Below are 19,807 nucleotides of genomic sequence, written 5' to 3'. Positions count from 1 at the left end.
TTCCAAAAGCGTTCACACCAGTGAAGCTGGAAAGAATGTATCCTTGGCTACTGCTATATCCAGACAAGGTGAAAGCGGAAGTTTTAATTAACGGTTTTTCTTTTGGTTTTCAGCTACCAGTTTTTACTGGTTCAGGTTGTAAGATAGTAGATAATCTTAAATCTGTTCAAGCCCATAGTCAGGTAGTTAGAATTAAATTGATAAAAGAAATTTTAGCAGGCCGAATGGCAGGTCCTTTTCTATTCCCTCCTTTCGAGAATTTCCGTATTTCTCCTTTGGGGATAGTTCCAAAAAAAGAACCAAATTCTTATCGATTGATACACCATCTTTCTTTCCCCAAGGGCAATTCCCTTAATGACGAGATTGATACTGAATTAGCATCTGTGACCTATGCTACATTTGATGATGCCATTGCATTAATAAGACAATTTGGCAATGGCGCTTTATTAGCGAAATCGGACATTCAATCTGCATTCAGGCTATTGCCTATTGCACCGGAATCGTTTAATTCCCTGGGTTTTTGTTTTGAAGGAGCATTTTTTCTATGACATGTGCTTACCGATGGGATGCTCATTATCTTGTAGATATTTTGAGACTTTCGCTACATTTTTACAGTGGGTAGTTATGCATGAATCTGGCTGTGAGGGCATTATCCATTATCTGGATGAATTTCTTTTTATAGGCCCTCCGAACTCGCCGATTTGTGCATTATTATTACAGTTATTTTTAGCCATTTCAAAATTTTTTGGCATTCCTATTGCTCTAGAAAAAACTTTTCTTCCGGCACCAGTCATGGAATTCTTAGGAATTAAAATTGATTCTAATTTGTTCCAGTATGAACTTCCTTTAGTAAAGATTTCTCGCCTTCAGAATTTAATTTGCTATTTTTTACGTCGGAAGAAGGTTTTATTAAAAGAACTGCAATCTTTTTTAGGATTATTAGCGTTTGCGTCTCGCATTATGCCCGTCGGCCGCATTTTTTCTAGGAGATTGGCATTGGCAATGTCGGGTCTAAAATCACCTTTTTTGCACGTTCGCCTTACTTCGGATCTCAAAGATGACCTTTTGGTTTGGTCTCAATTCCTTATGGATTATAATGGTCGAACCTTTTTTCAGGAAGAATTTGTTTTTTCTGCAGATATGGAATTGTACACAGATGCTGCAGGATCATATGGTTTTGCAGCTATTTGGCGTACTCACTGGTGCTGTGGCTCTTGGCCTCAATCTTGGGTTAATACAAAGGCAACAAAAAATATTGTTTTGTTGGAATTATTTCCCATTATTGTGGCTTTTGAAATTTGGGGAAAATATTTTGCTAATAAGAGGATTTTAGTTCATTCAGATAACAAAGGGGTGCTTTTTGCGTTAAATTGTCTCTCTTCAAAATCACTTTATGTGATAAAGCTTCTGCGTTATTTTGTCTTATTATGTTTAAAATATAATATTTGGGTTAAAGCAAAATACGTTCCTGGAAAGCATAATGTAGTAGCTGACGCATTATCTCGTTTCCAGATAGTTTTTTCCGGAAGCGGATCTAGTCGGTCATTCTTGCCCAAGTCACCTGTGGGATTTGATCTAGCCACGGTTTTTTCTGCTATTCAATATTCTGTGGCTCCTAAAACATGGACTGAATATTCAGTTGCATGGAATAGGTGGCTGTTGTTTAACGATGAATTAGGTTTCTGTGGTTATGATCCTACAGAACAAACGGTTTTAGCTTTTCTTTGTTCACTTATGCAACAGAAGCTATCTTTTCACCATATTAATAAGAGTATAGCAGGAATTTCTTTTTTCTAAAAATTTTATAATTTACCAGTATGTAAAAGTTTTTTCTCTGTTCGTCAGGCGTTGAAAGGTTATAAGAAAAAGACTTTTACACCTGATTCCAGAAGGCCAGTCATTAGATCTTTTAAAAAGGCTTTGTTTAGCAATACCTTTGATTTGTAGTTCCAAATATGAAGCGTTGTTATTTCATTCAGCTTTCGTTCTGATGTTCTTCGCGGCGCTTCGTATTTCTGAGCTAGTTCCAAATAACAAGAAGGGTCTTTCTGGTTTAAAATTTGAAGATGTTTCAGTTTCCTCAGGTGTTGTGAAGATTTTTATTAGTAAATCCAAGACAGACGTTACGGGTAAAGGGCACTGGTTAACGTTGCATGCTTGTGGCGATCCTATTATTTGCACCTTATAAGGTAATTTTGAATTATCTTTCCTCAAGACCGTCATGTTCAGGTAATTTTTGATTCATTTAGACTTTTTTCCCCTCACAAAATTTCAATTTTCCGCTATTTTTAAACGATGCTTGTCTCATTTAAGCCTTTCTCATTTAAAATTCTCAACCCATTCGTTTCGTATTGGAGCAGCCACGGAAGCAGCCAGATTGGGCCTGGATGATGCTATTATTATGCAATTGGGGAGGTGGGAATCTAATCGTTTTAATATCTATGTTCGTCCTAATTTTTCTCTCTAATTTTAGGTGAAAAGTTTTTCGTTTGGATAATTGGACACTCATTTGTTCATTGGGCCCACAAAAGAGCATGCAGACGCTGTTATACGTCCAACTTATCTTTTTCTCCTGCATCTTTTCGAATTCTTTGGAAAGGTATTCGTGGGCTACAATGGACGAATTTTAACCTTCATCTTTCAAATTTGGCTCAGTTATGGCCCAATCCTGCAGTTATTATTTTACATTTAGGTGGCAATGATGTGGGTAAGATAAAAACGTTGGATTTAATTTTTATGATAAAGAATGATTTACATCGGATACAGCTCTCTTTTCCACGCACTCGGATAATTTTTTCCGAGATGGTTCCGCGTCTTATTTGGTTATCCTCTTCAGAGAACAAACCTTTGGAGAAGATCCGTAGACGTGTAAATCATTCTATTGAAAAATTTATGCCTCTTTTAAACGGCTTTTCATTTCGCCATGTAGATTTAGAAGGAGGTTTTTCAGGCCTTTATAGACAAGACGGAGTTCACTTGTCGGATATTGGTCTAGATATCTTTAATTTGGGTTTACAATCTATGATTGAAATGGCCGCGGTTTTGGGGTAGGCCGTTTTTTGTTTTTATTGAAACAAAAATCGGCTGGTGGGGACTTTGATGTTTTTTATTCAGTGTACTCGCTCGAGTTCTATGACTGAGCGAGATAATAATTGATATTTAAAGTTTTTAATTTTAATTTATTTATGAATTTAAGGAATAATTTTATTTATTTATTTATTATTATACCAATAAAAGTGCCGCGGCCATTTGTATTACCAAAAAAAAAAAAAAAAAAAAAAAAAAAAATTATTTATATATATATATATATCTCATTTATATATGATAAAGAATTAAATAAATTATATGAGTTAATTCTTTGTGTGGTCTAATTTATTTATTATTTATATATGATTTAATGAATATTATTTATACGGCCTACATTCCCATGTACCCAAGGGACAACTAATGAGGGTAAGACGCAACTGCACCCGTTTTGAGACCTTTTTAGATCAAGCAGAGAAAATTGGTCAGAGGTTTGTCACAAAGGGCTATGATCGGAAGTATATTGAGAAGAAAATTACGGAGATGACGGAAATGAATCGGAATGAGTTAATAAAAGAGAAAGTCAAAAAAGAGACAACACCGGCAGTAACCCCGATCATTCTGGATTTTAATGTACAGTACAAGAAGGTTGAGAGAATAGTGAAAAAACATTGGCACATCCTTCTGGCGGACAGAGATTTATACAATACCCTACCTATCAACCCAAGGTTCATATACAAGAGAGCACCCACTATCAGGGATAAAGTGGTGAAGAGCGTGGTGGACCCACCGAAGAAAACATTTTCCTTTTTTACAGGAAAAGGATTTTTCCCTTGCAGAAGATGTTTTGCGTGTTTAAGAACGAAACGTCCAAATGAGAAAAAATTCCCGTTTACGTCCAGCAGCACAGGAGAATCATATGAGGTCAACAACTTTATTTGCTGCAACACGGAAGAAGCTGTTTATGCTCTAGAATGTAGTTGCGGCCTACAGTATATAGGTCGCACAAAGAGACCTCTTAGAGTGCGTATTAAAGAGCACGTGCAAAACATCCTTAACGGATATGATAAGCATAGTGTGTCGAAACACTTTCTATTACACCACAACAAGGACCCTACGCAGTTAAGATTTTGGGGGATAGAACCATACGTTAGACACTGGCGGGGTGGGCACAAGGTGAGGACCCTCAGCCAGTTGGAGTCAAAATGGATATATACTTTAGACACTTTTGCACCCAGAGGTTTGAATATCGAATTTGATCTTAACTGTTTTATTAGCGATTTTTAACCCTTTTGGACGCACCCCTAGTCCTCTTTCTTCCCCCACACTCTTTAGCGGTTTTATGTGAACGGGTTTCCCTCCCCGTGTAACCATCCATCCCCTCTCCCATTTATGTAAATTTTATCTCCTTTTATAAGCATATATTGTATATTTTATATTTTTTTCCTTTGTATTACTATGTATAGATCCTATTTTAAGATTTTAATATTTTTTAGATTTTTATGTACACCCGAGGAGTACATTAATGTTAATTATACATGATTTAGCTCTTGTACGTTAAGGATTGAGATATATAGTTGCCAGAGCCTGTCCCGTCCTATACGCACGGACAGAGCCTTTATGTATACCACACCGGAGTGCTTTCATAGAAAATCCACCATCAGGGACACTGGATAAGTACCCATGAGAGCCAGTGCAAAATACTGTTATGTTATCAATAAGGAACATTACGCTGAGTGCTAATTCCAGTTTTCCCCTGTTTACACCACTCCCCACCCCCTGTTCCACACTCTTTCTACACTGTTTTTATTATTTTCTGCAGTTGGTTTGGGAATTACCTGCGACCATATAAGGTCCACCAAGCCGCCACCTTTAAGCGCCTTACATTGAGCATGGTCTTTACTAATCAGTCCTCATAGTCCTATTTGCGGCCGTATATATCTAATATCATGCCACAAACATCTATGATATTAGTGATGTGCCTTCTAATTTGGTTTACATCTATCGACATAATCCCCAAAAAAATGGCCGCCGGTATACTATATTAGGCTACAGGAAAATGGCCGCCTATTCGATATGGAAGCCTATGGCACTGGGAATGTGCCTTCCAACCAAAAAAATGGCCGCGCGCATGTTTTGAGACTGACCCTTTCAAACATGGCCGCCATAACATTACACTGGGCCACAAGAAAATGGCCGCCCATTGACCACAATGAGAAAACTATTTAAAGACATGAATGTGCCTCCCCTGTCATTCCCTGATGAAGTCACGTGATTGGGTGACGTCACGCGTAGGGACGGGATAGGCACTGACACAGATCTGGATTGACGAGCTCGCCGCTCGTAGGATTTACATGTGATATACATCTACTCCATGTGAGTACATGCTTTTAACCTCAATAAAAATATCGATTTGTCGGAAATACTACACTATCTGGTACCCTTCTTGCTCTCCCTTATGTTGACTCTGCTACTGTTGATGCTGGTACTGAGGGATTAAAGTACAGGGACCACCGGCTCCGGTCCAGGGACCCCAAAGAGAGACCATCTCTTCCATTTACCTTCTATGCGGTTGTCCCATTGCCGCAAGGTAAGGGGCCATTACTCACCTGTGTGTGTTTGAGCACGAAAAGGATATATACCCTCTCTTTTTCGGCACCCCACCGGCTATTTGCTGCACAGTTGGATTACTAAAAGGATCACTAAATATCTTGTTTGAACTTGCACTGGCATATATGTTTTATTGCATTTAAAAGACTTGGTTTTGGCTCCACGCAACAATATATATATTTTTTAGTGCCATTAATTATTTGGGTTTCATAGAGAAACGTCACACACTGTTTTTTTTTGCACTTATGTGTGTTTTTTGCACATTATTTATTTTTTGCATAGGTTGCACAGTGTCCTCCATGAAAATTTATTTTGCATAGTTTGCACTTTTTTATATTTATTATATATTGTAGTTTGCACATGCTATGTTTGTGATATTTACTATTTTCATTACTCACCTTTGTAGTACATGTATATGATCATATCTATTTATATGGGCTGCACAGACACAACAGCACTTTAAGGTTTTTTCTGCACAAATTTTATTAGCACCAGGTGTGTATGAGGATTATCTGTATCAGCTCCCTGCATACACTGTGCTGTCACAGTCCTTATATAGGCTGAACCAGGATATAAGACATTTTGTTATTTGTACACTTTTTGAATTCATCACAGGATACTGTGCATACAAACACAGTACCCGTATACCCCTTTTACTTTTATTTTCATATTTATTCTTACGGGCTGCACAGACACAACAGCACTTTAAAGTTTATTTTGCACAAGTTATATCAGTACTAGGTGTGTATGAGGACTATTTGTATCGGCTCCCTGCACATACTGTGCCGTCACAGTCCTTTCATAGGCTGAACCGGATATAGGACATTTTTTTCATACACAGTTTATGAATTTATCACAGGATACTGTGCATACAAAGTACCCGTATACCTCTTTTATTTTGATTTGTATTTTTAAACACTGTTACACAATCACATTATACTGGACCAGCGCAGCACTCTCTCTTTATACTTTATCTGTGAGGCTTTACAGTGTTGTGCCACCACCACCGCCTAAGGCCCAATTTTTCTGCCTCTGTTTAACAGGGGCATGTCATTACAATTCTTGATAAAATATTTCACAGCAGGGCCCGTTCCAGCACTCACCAAGAGTAACTGTGAGGGCTTACAGTGTTCTGGTACCACCAACACCTAAGGCCCAATTTTCCGCAGAGTGTATAGGGCAGGCCGTATAGTATATAAAGGCGGTCGCCTATTTTCAAACATCCGACTTACAAACGACTCCTACTTACAAATGGAGGGAGACAACAGGAAGTGAGAGGAAATCTACCCCTAGGAAAGGAAATTCTCTCCTGTAAGAGTTAATATAGGAAAAAGGTGTCTCCACTGCTTTCAGCCAGTCCAGGACTATTAATGCTGTGTTCCCCGGCCACAGCATTCTACACTGACCTTTCTCTAGGAGGATAATAGTTCTGTGTCCCCGGTCACAGAACGCTGCTCTACTCTCCTCCGCTTGACTGCTACTTCTTCCTTCCATATCTCCTCCAGCATGCAAGTCCTGTGTTCCCTGGTCACAGCAGCTTGATACTTCTTTAAGAATGAAGATCTTTATCTTAAGCTCCCTCCTGGCGGTTCCTCCATCCCTCCTCCACGCACGGCGCATCCCCACGTGGGGACGCCCAGAACAGCAACTCGGTACTCTATTGTCTGTTCCTACTTTCCAGAACTCCTCCCTGGAAGCATGTGACCCCAGCTTATATGAAAGGCCTGCCCCCAGCCAATACCGCAAGATAATTGGTCAGGGCTCCTCATATGAGCTGCCTGATAGATCTCAAGTCCAACCTCTCTTCCAGAACTATCCTTCTGAATACAGGGGAGGCATCTCTGAGTCAGAGCACAGGTGGCTACACCCCCACTACACTGAACACTCCCAGTCCCAAATCACAACAACCAGGCCCAGCCTAAAGCACAGGCCTGGCTAAATTTACCTGCACTTGGGCCCTGAGCTAAAGAAAATACTACTCTAGCACCTACCTTTAGGTAGAGGGTGCTACACAGAGTTGTGCCACCACCACCGTCTAAGGCCCAATTTTTCTGCCCCTGTTTAACAGGGGCGTGTAATTACAATTTTTGATCAAATATTTAACAGCAGGGCTTGTTCCTGCGCTCAACAAGAGTAACTGTGAGGGGTTACAGTGTTGTGGCACCACCACCACTGCCTAAGGCCCAATGTTTCTGCCCCTGTTTAACAGGGGCGCGTAATTCCAATTTTTGATCTAATATTTCACAGCAGGGCCTGTTCCTGCGCTCAACAAAAGTATCTGTGAGGCTTTACAGTGTTGTGCCACCACCACCGCCTAAGGCCCAATTTTTCTGCCCCTGTTTAACAGGGGCATGTCATTACAATTCTTGATAAAATATTTCACAGCAGGGCCCGTTCCAGCACTCACCAAGAGTAACTGTGAAGGCTTACAGTGTTCTGGTACCACCAACACCTAAGGCCCAATTTTCTGCAGAGTGTATAGGGCAGGCCGTATAGTATATAAAGGCGGTCGCCTATTTTCAAACATCTGACTTACAAACGACTCCTACTTACAAACGGAGGGAGACAACAGGAAGTGAGAGGAAATCTACCCCTAGGAAAGGAAATTCTCTCCCGTAAGAGTTAATATGGGAAAAAGGTGTCTCCACTGCTTTCAGCCAGTCCAGGACTATTAATGCTGTGTTCCCCGGCCACAGCATTCTACACTGACCTTTCTCTAGGAGGATAATAGTTCTGTGTCCCCGGTCACAGAACGCTGCTCTACTCTCCTCCGCTTGACTGCTACTTCTTCCTTCCAGATCTCCTCCAGCATGCAAGTCCTGTGTTCCCTGGTCACAGCAGCTTGATACTTCTCTAAGGATGAAGACCTTTATCTTAAGCTCCCTCCTGGCGGTTCCTCCATCCCTCCTCCGCGCACAGCTCATCCCCACGTGGGGATGCCCAGAACAGCAACTCGGTACTCTATTGTCTGTTCCTACTTTCCAGAACTCCTCCCTGGAAGCATGTGACCCCAGCTCTCTCTCCTCTGTCATTTCTCCTTTGTGGACACTGCTCTAGGCTGCTCTCCCCTTGTCCCAGCCGTGAGTGCAGGGATGGGGGGGGGGGGAGACCAGGTACAGCAGCCTGGGGGGGTGGCACAATTAAAATCAGCACCCCCCCTAGATCCAGCCATGGTGTCATCCGTTTGGCAGGTGTCATCCCTCCGGCGGGCGTCACCCTGGTGCGGTTCGCACCCCCTTAGCAACGCCATTGTTAAATCGCATTGAGTGATGCACAAAGGTGGTGATCTGCTGATATGGCAAATCAGCACTATTTCCAATGTTCAAACCCAAAATGGACAGGGTTATGTAATACAATATAAGTCCAATGTCATTAATGTCATCCAGCAATGTTGATCCATGTCAATCACAATGAGTGATGCATAAAGGTGGTCTATTGATATGGCAAACCACCACTATTTCCAATCTTCAAACCCAAAATGGACAGGGTTATCTAATACGATGTAAATCCAATGTCATTAATGTCGTCCAGCAATGTTTATCCATGTCTATCACAATGAGTGATGCACAAATGTGGCAATCTGTTGACAATCTTCCAACCCGAAAGAGCCAGGGTTATATTCCACAATGTAAATCCAATTGATATTGTCCTGCGATGTCGATCCATGTCAGGAGAGATGAGAATTACACTTCACATGTCTCGGGAGGCTGCAGGACCAGATTGAAAGCGCATCTGGATTTCGTGCAGGAAGTGAGAGGAAATCTACCCCTAGGAAAGGAAATTCTCTCCTGTAAGAGTTAATATAGGAAAAAGGTGTCTCCACTGCTTTCAGCCAGTCCAGGACTATTAATGCTGTGTTCCCCGGCCACAGCATTCTACACTGACCTTTCTCTAGGAGGATAATAGTTCTGTGTCCCCGGTCACAGAACGCTGCTCTACTCTCCTCCGCTTGACTGCTACTTCTTCCTTCCAGATCTCCTCCAGCATGCAAGTCCTGTGTTCCCTGGTCACAGCAGCTTGATACTTCTTTAAGGATGAAGATCTTTATCTTAAGCTCCCTCCTGGCGGTTCCTCCATCCCTCCTCTGCGCACAGCACATCCCCACGTGGGGATGCCCAGAACAGCAACTCGGTACTCTATTGTCTGTTCCTACTTTCCAGAACTCCTCCCTGGAAGCATGTGACCCCAACTCTCTCTCCTCTGTCATTTCTCCTTTGTGGACACTGCTCCAGGCTGCTCTCCCCTTGTCCCAGCCGTGAGTCCAGGGATGGGGAGGGGGGGAGACCAGGTACAGCAGCCTGGGGGGGTGGCACAATTAAAATCAGCACCCCCCCCTAGATCCAGCCATGGTGTCATCCGTTTCGGAGGTGTCATCCCTCTGGCGGGCGTCACCCGGGTGCGGTTCGCACCCCCTTAGCAACGCCATTGTTAATCGCAATGGTGGTGATCTGCTGATATGGCAAATCAGCACTATTTCCAATCTTTAAACCCAAAATAGACAGGGTTATCTAATACGATGTAAATCCAATGTCATTAATGTCGTCCAGCAATGTTTATCCATGTCTATCACGATGAGTGATGCACAAATGTGGCAATCTGTTGACAATCTTCCAACCCGAAAGAGCCAGGGTTATATTCCACAATGTAAATCCAATTGATATTGTCCTGCGATGTCGATCCATGTCAGGAGAGATGAGAATTACACTTCACATGTCTCAGGAGGCTGCAGGACCAGACTGAAAGCGCATCTGGATTTCGTGCAGGAAGTGAGAGGAAATCTACCCCTAGGAAAGGAAATTCTCTCCCGTAAGAGTTAATATGGGAAAAAGGTGTCTCCACTGCTTTCAGCCAGTCGAGGACTATTAATGCTGTGTTCCCCGGCTACAGCATTCTACACTGACCTTTCTCTAGGAGGATAATAGTTCTGTGTCCCCGGTCACAGAACGCTGCTTTACTCTCCTCCACTTGACTGCTACTTCTTCCTTCCAGATCTCCTCCAGCATGCAAGTCCTGTGTTCCCTGGTCACAGCAGCTTGATACTTCTTTAAGGATGAAGATCTTTATCTTCAGCTCCCTCCTGGCGGTTCCTCCATCCCTCCTCCGCGCACAGCGCATCCCCACGTGGGGATGCCCAGAACAGCAACTCGGTACTCTATTGTCTGTTCCTACTTTCCAGAACTCCTCCCTGGAAGCATGTGACCCCAGCTCTCTCTCCTCTGTCATTTCTCCTTTGTGGACACTGCTCCAGGCTGCTCTCCCCTTGTCCCAGCCGTGAGTGCATGGATGGGGGGGGGAGACCAGGTACAGCAGCCTGGGGGGGTGGCACAATTAAAATCAGCACCCCCCTAGATCCAGCCATGGTGTCATCCGTTTGGCAGGTGTCATCCCTCTGGCGGGCGTCACCTGGGTGCGGTTCGCACCCCCTTAGCATGTCTATCACGATGAGTGATGCACAAATGTGGCAATCTGTTGACAATCTTCCAACCCGAAAGAGCCAGGGTTATATTCCACAATGTAAATCCAATTGATATTGTCCTGCGATGTTGATCCATGTCAGGAGAGATGAGAATTGCACTTCACATGTCTCAGGAGGCTGCATGACCAGACTGAAAGCGCATCTGGATTTCGTGCATGCGCACTTGGGGTCACAGCTGGCTCCCTAAGTCTAGTTGGCAATGCTGGGGATCCAAAGACCAGCAAAGTATCGGCCCGGCTGAAGACAGTACAGGACTCTTAGATTAGTGAGTCTTTCTTAAATGTCAGCAGACCTTATTCTTTCATTTCCTGTTCAGCATCGTTGTCCATTTCTTGCTTATGAAGCTGAAGCCATCAAACAATCTCTGTTGCTCATTTGCAATTCTCCTCTCTTTCTCTCTTCTGTAGTGAATCAATTCCTTCACTTCAAATTGCTCATTTGTGTCTATTTCTGGGCACTGCAACAAGAAAATACATAAATCAGACTTATCATTCAATACATGACATACCAACCAGGAGATGCATTTTCAAATGTAACACTATACTACCTAATGTTACCATTATAACTGATATTTCAGTTCTTCTATGAACTTATAATGATATTTAATAATAATAATTAGCAGTTGGCTGCATGTAGAATAAAGCAAATGTACAGATGATCATGTTTTTTTTTTTTGCAGTTTATAATTATTCTGCAATTCCTAGTAACTGAAGGCAGCTCCCTATTAAATGATCTCCTTGTATGTGCACACATTATATTAATTGTATTTCCAATGGACTTACTTCTGGCATCCACAATGGTGAAGTAACCTTTCCTTCCTCCATCTTCTTCCAGCAAATAGGTCTGAAGAAGGGGTGTTCTCGCAGTCTTTTCACTGCCCCCCAGCGATCTCTCGGATATTTTGCAAGAAGCTGTAATGAAAAAGATATGAAATTTAGCATACAGTAGATTGTCACTAATAGAAAATGATAAATTAGCCAGTTTAGTGTCGGCTATTTAAAAAAAAAAAAAACAAAAAAAAACCTTCTCAGAATGTCATATTTTAATTCCTTAGTGTAGTTTTAAATTAAGGTATGTCTGCTAGAAGGATCTAAGGTAACATTCCTGAACAGGTCTAGGAGTTCCCCCAACAGAATGTAACATGGGTAGTTCAAATGTAATGCTGACCTCCTGTGTGGTCAATATCCTGCCATGAAATCTGTATTTAACACTTCCAGAAGTCATATACCCCCCTCTGTGCTTTCTCACTCTAATCTCTTCATCACTATGACACATAGCAATGCAGAAGAGCCCTTTTACATAGACAACACTAAGGACCTATAGCTCTTAGATAATTCTAATTCTAGACTATCTATACTTACTCGCTCAATAACATCTCGAAGGTCAGGGTCAATGTTCCTTGAATAGATGTAGTTCTTGGATCTGACTAATTGTGGCATTTTTCCTGTGGCCATTTCGAACAGGATGACTCCAAGTGAATAATAGTCGGCCATGGCATCGTAGGGTTTGTTATAGTAAACCTGATAAAACAGAGAGAAAGGGTAACTATAAAATAAAGCACATGATCAACCATACACAGAGCAGTAATAATAGGTAAGTAAAAATTGGTAGAAATGACAGGTCACAGTGTGGCCCCTGATGTTTTTTAGGCTTCTTGTCACAATCATTGTGAAACCTGCTTCCTTCATCTCCAAAATTCTTCTTCTTTCATTGTGATATGGCTGATAAACATAATAATATAAAATGGATGTGGTAAAGGGACAAAAAAAGGGTGTTTTTTTACTTACCTCTGGGGCCATATAGGCTGGAGTACCGGCACAACTATACACTTTCTTGGATCCGAACATATCGACTTTAGAAAGGCCAAAGTCTGCGATTTTTACATGGCCAGAGCTGTTAAGCAGTATGTTCTCGGGTTTCAAGTCTCTGTAAAAGAAAAGGAGAGAGTTATATTTACAGATCAAATATTTAAAATCGAAGTTCACCAAATACTAATAGGTCAGTTTTAGATGGGTGCCAACGGGTTAGATCACCTACAAACTTTGTGCACCACTTTATGAATCTCAGCATGAACCTCGTGAGCTCAGTTCCCAGCTTACTGCAGTTGAAGAAACCATGTCAAGTCCCAGTCTGTCATTCTGCAATGCTTTGACATCTTTATTGAAAACAAGGGAGCAGAAACACTCCATAGGCTGTCTTCCTCTGTCACATGTTGCCCTTCTAGTGGGACATGATTAAGTCCCAGTAGGGGGCGATATGTATTCGAATGAGAAAGCCTGGGGAGTGTTTCTATCCACATGTCTTTAATAAAGTTGTAGACACATTGCGGATTGATGGAGTGTGCCTCAGTATTGTTTCTTCTACTGGTTTATGGGGGTTGATGGAGCCCAGAGCAATCTTTACATTTGTGGCTGGTATTGTGGGGTGCTGAATGGGACATGGAGCCGTGTTAGAAGGGAACATCTGCAATTACTGCAGTTATAATGAGAGAGATTCTTAGCTTGATGTTATATTTAATTAAAATGTATAAAGTATGGGGAAGTGAGGCACTTTAACTTAGATGCACAAAAGCTTCAGCAGCAGGCGACAGAACTGGCAGCAGGCAATTCAACCCTTGTACACCCACCCACAACTAGAGTACCAGTGTTGGGTGGTGTTATCCTTTAATAAAGAATGGCGAATATGGGGGCAAGATCATGATGGAAACCCTTACCTATGAATGATACCACGTCCGTGCAGATATTGCAGAGCACAAAGAAGTTCGGCAGCAATAAATCTGTAAAAAAAGAGAGGTCGTCTATTAATATCACATGTCTCACAGAAATAAGTAAATAAATGATTAATTGATTCCTTCCTTGCTGTGCAAGTCTAATGCCCCGTACACACGGTCGGACTTTGTTCGGACATTCCGACAACAAAATCCTAGGATTTTTTCCGACGGATGTTGGCTCAAACTTGTCTTGCATACACACGGTCACACAAAGTTGTCGGAAAATCCAATCGTTATAAACGCAGTGACGTAAAACACGTATGTCGGGACTATAAACGGGGCAGTGGCCAATAGCTTTCATCTCTTTATTTATTCTGAGCATGCGTGGCACTTTGTCCGTCGGATTTGTCTACACACGATCGGAATTTCCGACAACGGATTTTGTTGTTGGAAAATTTTATATCCTGCTCTCAAACTTTGTGTGTCGGAAAATCCGATGGAAAATGTGTGATGGAGCCTACACACGGTCGGAATTTCCGACAACAAGGTCCTATCACACATTTTCCATCGGAAAATCCGACCGTGTGTACGGAGCAATAGGAAGGAATGTATTACTTTGACAATGATAGGCACTGTTCAGTTTTTGGGGTAATACATTAATTGGTCCTAAACCAGCCCATAGAGATTGGATAACAGTCACCTGATCTGACCAAAAATCTCATGTCTGTGGTAGCTGACAACCACTGGCTGAGATCTGTCAGGTTGGAACACTGATTGTGCGGGGTTGAAGATACAGCCTTGCACACTAAAATAAACTAAAGGATTTAGCCATTTTCTGGCAGGTATGACATTAGGCTAGAGGTATGCAGCAGAGGTTTTTCCTGATGAAGGCTTACTGAGGTGTGTGTGGGTGGGCTGTCATATAAAATTAGGATTTATTATATTAATACTATATTTATGAAAATCCTTCATTATGACTATTAGCCCTCACCCTTTGCTTGGGCCCCAGTCACACCATGTGAAAAACGTGCCAAAATGCATATCATACTTGTGGTGCCATTGATTCCTAATGACATCTCAAACGCAGGTAGCAGTTGCCTGAAAAAACGCACCAGTATGTACATTGCAAAAGTGCGTGAGGCTCACTGCCAAAAAAAGTGCATGAGTTACTTTGGCACATTTGGCACAAGTAGGGCAGCCTATACAAGTGAATAGGCTGTCCTGTGCTCTTGCACAATAAACATGCAAAAAAGTGCAAATAAACACTTCACATGGTGCAGGTGTGAATGCATCCTTGGACAGTATCTTTGTGAGCCGTACCTTATTGTAGCAGTTGATAATGGAGCAGAAGACTTGATCAGGTCGTATAGTTCTCCTCCTCTCATGTACTCCATAACGAAGAAGAGATCTTCCTGTGAAAGATAGAGAGAAATATATAGGTTCAAAAAGGTAAAGTGGATGGGGGGTTTGTGTTTTGTCAGAAATGCAGAAATATTGGGCTTAAGATAACAAAGAACAGCACTGGATTTCTAACAGGATAAACAAGTTTTTTTTTCTGCTCTTATTGAACGGGTATAGCAGAACGCTTTGATTTGTATATTTAATAGACCAAGTGGGAAAAAACAAGAGATGGTCACTGTTGTGTTTACATTCACTTTAAATCTAAGTTCCCATTAAAGTCAGAATACGATGCTTGGCAAGAACTTTAAATATATGTTCAACATATTTCCTCATTGGGAAAGCAATATACAGAGCCACATAACATGCAAACATGTTCTACCAGGCTGCCATTACAAAGACTCTATCATGAGAGAAGTACACATGTGCATTTAGTTTCGTACGAATCGAAAATTCGCACGAATTTCCGGAAATTCGTACATTCGTACGAATTCGAAATACAAATTTTTATGCATACGAATTCTGTACGAAATTTCGTTTACGAATTTCGAATCCAAATTCATAACAAACATTCGTAATTGTTAAGAAAAGTTAACGAACCTAAAAAGTTAAAAACCTAGGAAGTCAGCACAGGGATGGTGGGAGCCCCTCATAATGATAAATTCATCATAACAAAAATTCGTAATTGTTACGAAATGTTACCTAAAAGTTAAAACCCCAGGAAGTCAGCACAGCACAGGGATGGTGGGAACCCCTCATAATGGGCACAGCGGGTGTACACTCAGACCCGGGAACTCAGCACAGGGATGATGGGAACCCCTCATAATGGGCACAGCGGGTGTACACTCAGACCCGGGAACTCAGCACAGGGATGATGGGAACCCCTCATAATGGGCACAGCGGGTGTACACTCAGACCCGGGAACTCAGCACAGGGATGATGGGAACCCCTCATAATGGACACAGCAGGTGTACAGACCTGGGATCTCAGCACAGGGATGGTGGGAACCCTATGGGAATTTCTATGCTTACGAATTTTATACGAAATACGAAATTTCGTTAACGAATTTTGGAATTTTGGATCCAAATTCCGTTACAACAGAAACGTGACTGGTGTTTTGTTCACCAATCAGAGGAAGTCAGCACAGCACAGGGATGGTGGGAACTCCTCATAATGATAAATTAATCATAACGAGCATTCGTTATTTTTACGAAAAGTTAAGAAACCTAAAGGTTAAAAACCCAGGAAGTCAGCACAGCACAGGGATGGTGGGAGCCCCTCATAATGATAAATTCATCATAACGAACTTTCGTTATTTTGCGTAAAGTTTACGAATCTAAGGAAAATTCGTATTTCGTACGAATCCGAATTGAATTTCGGACACGAATTACGAATTAATTTTCGCACGGAACGAAACTAAACTAATTTATTGACGGCGCACATGTCTAGAGAGAAGTACAGGGGTATACCTGATCCGAGTCAATGAAAACAAAGCCAAAATAAGAGCAACACACCCGGGGAGAACCAGAATCCCCAACATTCTACAATGGCAGCCTCTGTGAAGCTGGACCATCTCTAATGTTTTTCTGGTTTGGGGATTTGTTTCTAGGTCTTTACAGGACTTGGAGATCAAATGGATAATATGGATGTGATTTGATGAGTGATTGATAAGAATGTGACACTTACTTCTGATTGGAAGGTTCCATAGGCGTGTGTACAAAAAGGACTCTCTCCAACTTTTTCAAGTATTTGTCTCTCTGTAAGTACACTTTTAGGATCTTCTTGTAATAATTGCCTTTTCTTTACCACCTTGACTGCCAGTTTCTGGTCTGTGGCAGGATGGGATGCCAGGGCGACCTAAAAAAAACACAGGACACAAATGATTAGAGCTAATTCAGCACCAGGTTCTGAAAAGGTTACCTCTGGGTCCCCAGCAGCAACCCCCAGCCTGGCTACAATTGTTAGTCTATAGCATGAAAACACAGTTTATAGAGCATGAATGCAGCAGGCCTTCAGCAAGTTGTAAGTGGTTTTGACTGTTATGTCGCGTACACACGGTCGGACTTTTTAGCTACAAAAGTCCGACAGCCCGTCCGACAGACTTTCGATGGACTTTCGACGGACTTTGGGTGTACTTTCAACAGACTTTCTAACGACCGGACTTGCCTACACATGATCACACCAAAGTCCGATGGATTCGTACGTGATGACGTACACCGGACTAAAATAAGGAAGTTGATAGCCAGTAGCCAATAGCTGCCCTAGCGTCGTTTTTTGTCCGTCGGACTAGCATACAGACGGGCGGATTTCTGGGTCCGGCGGAGTTACGACGTAAAGATTTGAAGCATGTTCCAAATCTAAAGTCCGTCAGATTTGCGACTGGAAAAGTCCGCTGAAGGTCCGGTGAAGCCCACACACGATCGGATTGTCTGCCGGATTTGGTCCGTCGGCGTCCGTCGGACCAGTCCGGTCGAAAAGTCCGACTGTGTGTACGCGGCATTAGTCACTACCTTCTAGACTGTTAGTGAACGGGTATAGCTTTAAATGGAGTTTTATCAGGCTGCGGTAGGCTTTTAGCAAACTTAGAGAAAACTACAGCCAACACTCACTCCTAAGTCTGTATTCAGTGTTCCTATATTGGGGCTAAAGGTTGTGAAGCTCTGAAGCCAAACTCTATAGAATCTGCTTAATACAGTTTAAATACACATTAGATTTATTGCCTTATCTATCAACAGATGATGTGCCGAGCTGCTTTTTGTGTATTACACCTCCGACAGACAGTACACTACTAACATAACTATAGGCTAGATTCACTCCACTCCCTTTGCATTAGTTTAACACACACTAAGTACATTTGAGATGATGTGTGTTGGCATTTTTTTTATTTAACAATGATGTAAAATAACTTTATTGTACCTTCCTTAAAGCACATTTCATTAAATGCATTATGTTCCAATTTAATTGAATGCAGACTAACTCATCACTATGGTGTAAACTCGCCATATTGGAAATAATAGATTTCAGTTTGTCATTAAGTAACACAGCTTAGCGTATGTAATGTAAATGGGAAGTGGTAAGGAATACAGTGGTATGACCTCCACCGACAGCCTACTGTTAGCCCATTGACAATATTAATCACCAGCAACTCGCAAAACATTAAACCTGCTGTTCATATAGCTTTGATTACTTACTTTTCCATAACTACCGTGACCAAGTATTTTATGAAAGATGAAGCTGTCAAAGTTAAAGTCAGCTGGTGAATCGCATCCCACGTTGGTTCCGGGCACATCCCTGACTGCCTTGTTGACTCCCTCACTGACAGGTTCACTGACAACCTCGTTGACTGTCTCGCTGACTTCCTCATTGACTGTCTCGCTGACAGCCTGGTTGACAGGTTCACTGACAACCTCGTTGACTGTCTCGCTGACTTCCTCATTGACTGTCTCGCTGACAGCCTGGTTGACAGGTTCACTGACAACCTCGTTGACTGTCTCGCTGACTTCCTCATTGACTGTCTCGCTGACAGCCTGGTTGACAGGTTCACTGACAACCTCGTTGACTGTCTCGCTGACTTCCTCATTGACTGTCTCGCTGACAGCCTGGTTGACAGGTTCACTGACAACCTCGTTGACTGTCTCGCTGACTTCCTCACTGACTGTCTCACTGACTTCCTCGCTGACCGTCTCGCTGACTGTCTCACTGACTTCCTCGCTGACCGTCTCGCTGACTGCCTTATTGACTGACTCGCTGACCATCTCACTGACTACAAGGTAAATAGAAATCATGACATGTTATTACCTTACAGAAATCGAACACCTACTTCACAAAACACTAAATGACAATGGTGGAAAACACATGGAAAAGAGATATTCCTGTTTACTACGACTCCAAGGTGCTAAGTATTTTTGTTAAATAAAGTGAAATAGCTTTATGTTTCTAATTAGATTGCATGTCTTCATTTGCGAAAGAATTATAGTGATGTGAGTAGCTACTGTAGCTGACTTTTTGACCCTATGACCTGCAAGGATATGACTTTTACATCATGTACAGGTCGTAGGGTCAAAACAAGTTCAAGGCTGCAATAGAAGCTGTAAATTTGTTTTACAATAATTCTGCCGGATTTGCTGCATATTGTAGAAGAAAATCGGGGAGGTTATAAAGAGGCCTAATCACTTCTACACCATTCAGAATTGGTAGGTGTAAAACTACCCATTCACTACACCTTTCTAAATTGGGGAATCCCCATCCTGGGAGCCCGGGATAAAACTTCCCTGCCATTAGATTATAGCAATCCATGTCTAGAAAGGACTAATTGTCCCAGGGGCGTTTTCTGAACAAAGTGGGCTTGTACAGAAGTTAGATTCCCACATATCACAGCCCCCCCCCCCCCCCCCCCCCCACATAATATAGCCCCTCTGACTCCAGAGAAAAGATAAATATTTTTGGGTACTACTTGGGTACAATTACTATTTCTATTTTTTCCCTATAATGTAGCAAATCTTTATTTTTTAAGTATAGGTCCACTTTAAGTAATCCTCAGGCCCAAAAATGTGCGAATTGTCATGGCAGCAAAAGGGTTAAAGGAATAT

The 19,807-nt window shown here is 42.0% G+C and overlaps 1 protein-coding gene across 1 annotated transcript; it reads right to left on the bottom strand.

Annotated features, from left to right (window-relative positions):
* Nucleotides 1-3,635: 3,635 nt before the first annotated feature.
* LOC141103633 (protein kinase C theta type-like) lies at nt 3,636-18,988 on the bottom strand. Its single transcript, XM_073593451.1, has 8 exons — nt 18,410-18,988; nt 16,905-17,075; nt 15,141-15,232; nt 13,824-13,886; nt 12,898-13,036; nt 12,472-12,630; nt 11,893-12,021; nt 3,636-11,567 (listed from the first exon to the last, which is right to left on the bottom strand). Exons 1-8 carry the CDS (start codon nt 18,971-18,973, stop codon nt 11,412-11,414), a joined length of 1,473 nt encoding a protein of 490 aa, XP_073449552.1. The 5' UTR covers nt 18,974-18,988; the 3' UTR covers nt 3,636-11,411.
* Nucleotides 18,989-19,807: the final 819 nt, after the last annotated feature.

This window comes from Aquarana catesbeiana, linkage group LG07 (assembly GCF_042186555.1).
Source record: "Aquarana catesbeiana isolate 2022-GZ linkage group LG07, ASM4218655v1, whole genome shotgun sequence".
NCBI lineage: Eukaryota > Metazoa > Chordata > Amphibia > Anura > Ranidae > Aquarana > Aquarana catesbeiana.
Note: the sequence above shows the minus strand (reverse complement) of the source record. Positions and strands in the feature narration are given on the sequence as shown.

What these genes read in the sequence shown, in the direction of transcription:
- LOC141103633 (XM_073593451.1), bottom strand. Translation starts at nt 18,973, where the DNA reads ATGGTCAGCGAGTCAGTCAATAAGGCAGTCAGCGAGACGGTCAGCGAG. An exon ending in GTCACGGTAGTTATGGAAAA is followed by an intron (nt 17,076 to 18,409) that starts GTAAGTAATCAA and finishes TGTTTTTTTTAG; the next exon opens with GTCGCCCTGGCATCCCATCC. An exon ending in CAGCCTATATGGCCCCAGAG is followed by an intron (nt 12,631 to 12,897) that starts GTAAGTAAAAAA and finishes CTGTTTTATCAG; the next exon opens with GTTTACTATAACAAACCCTA.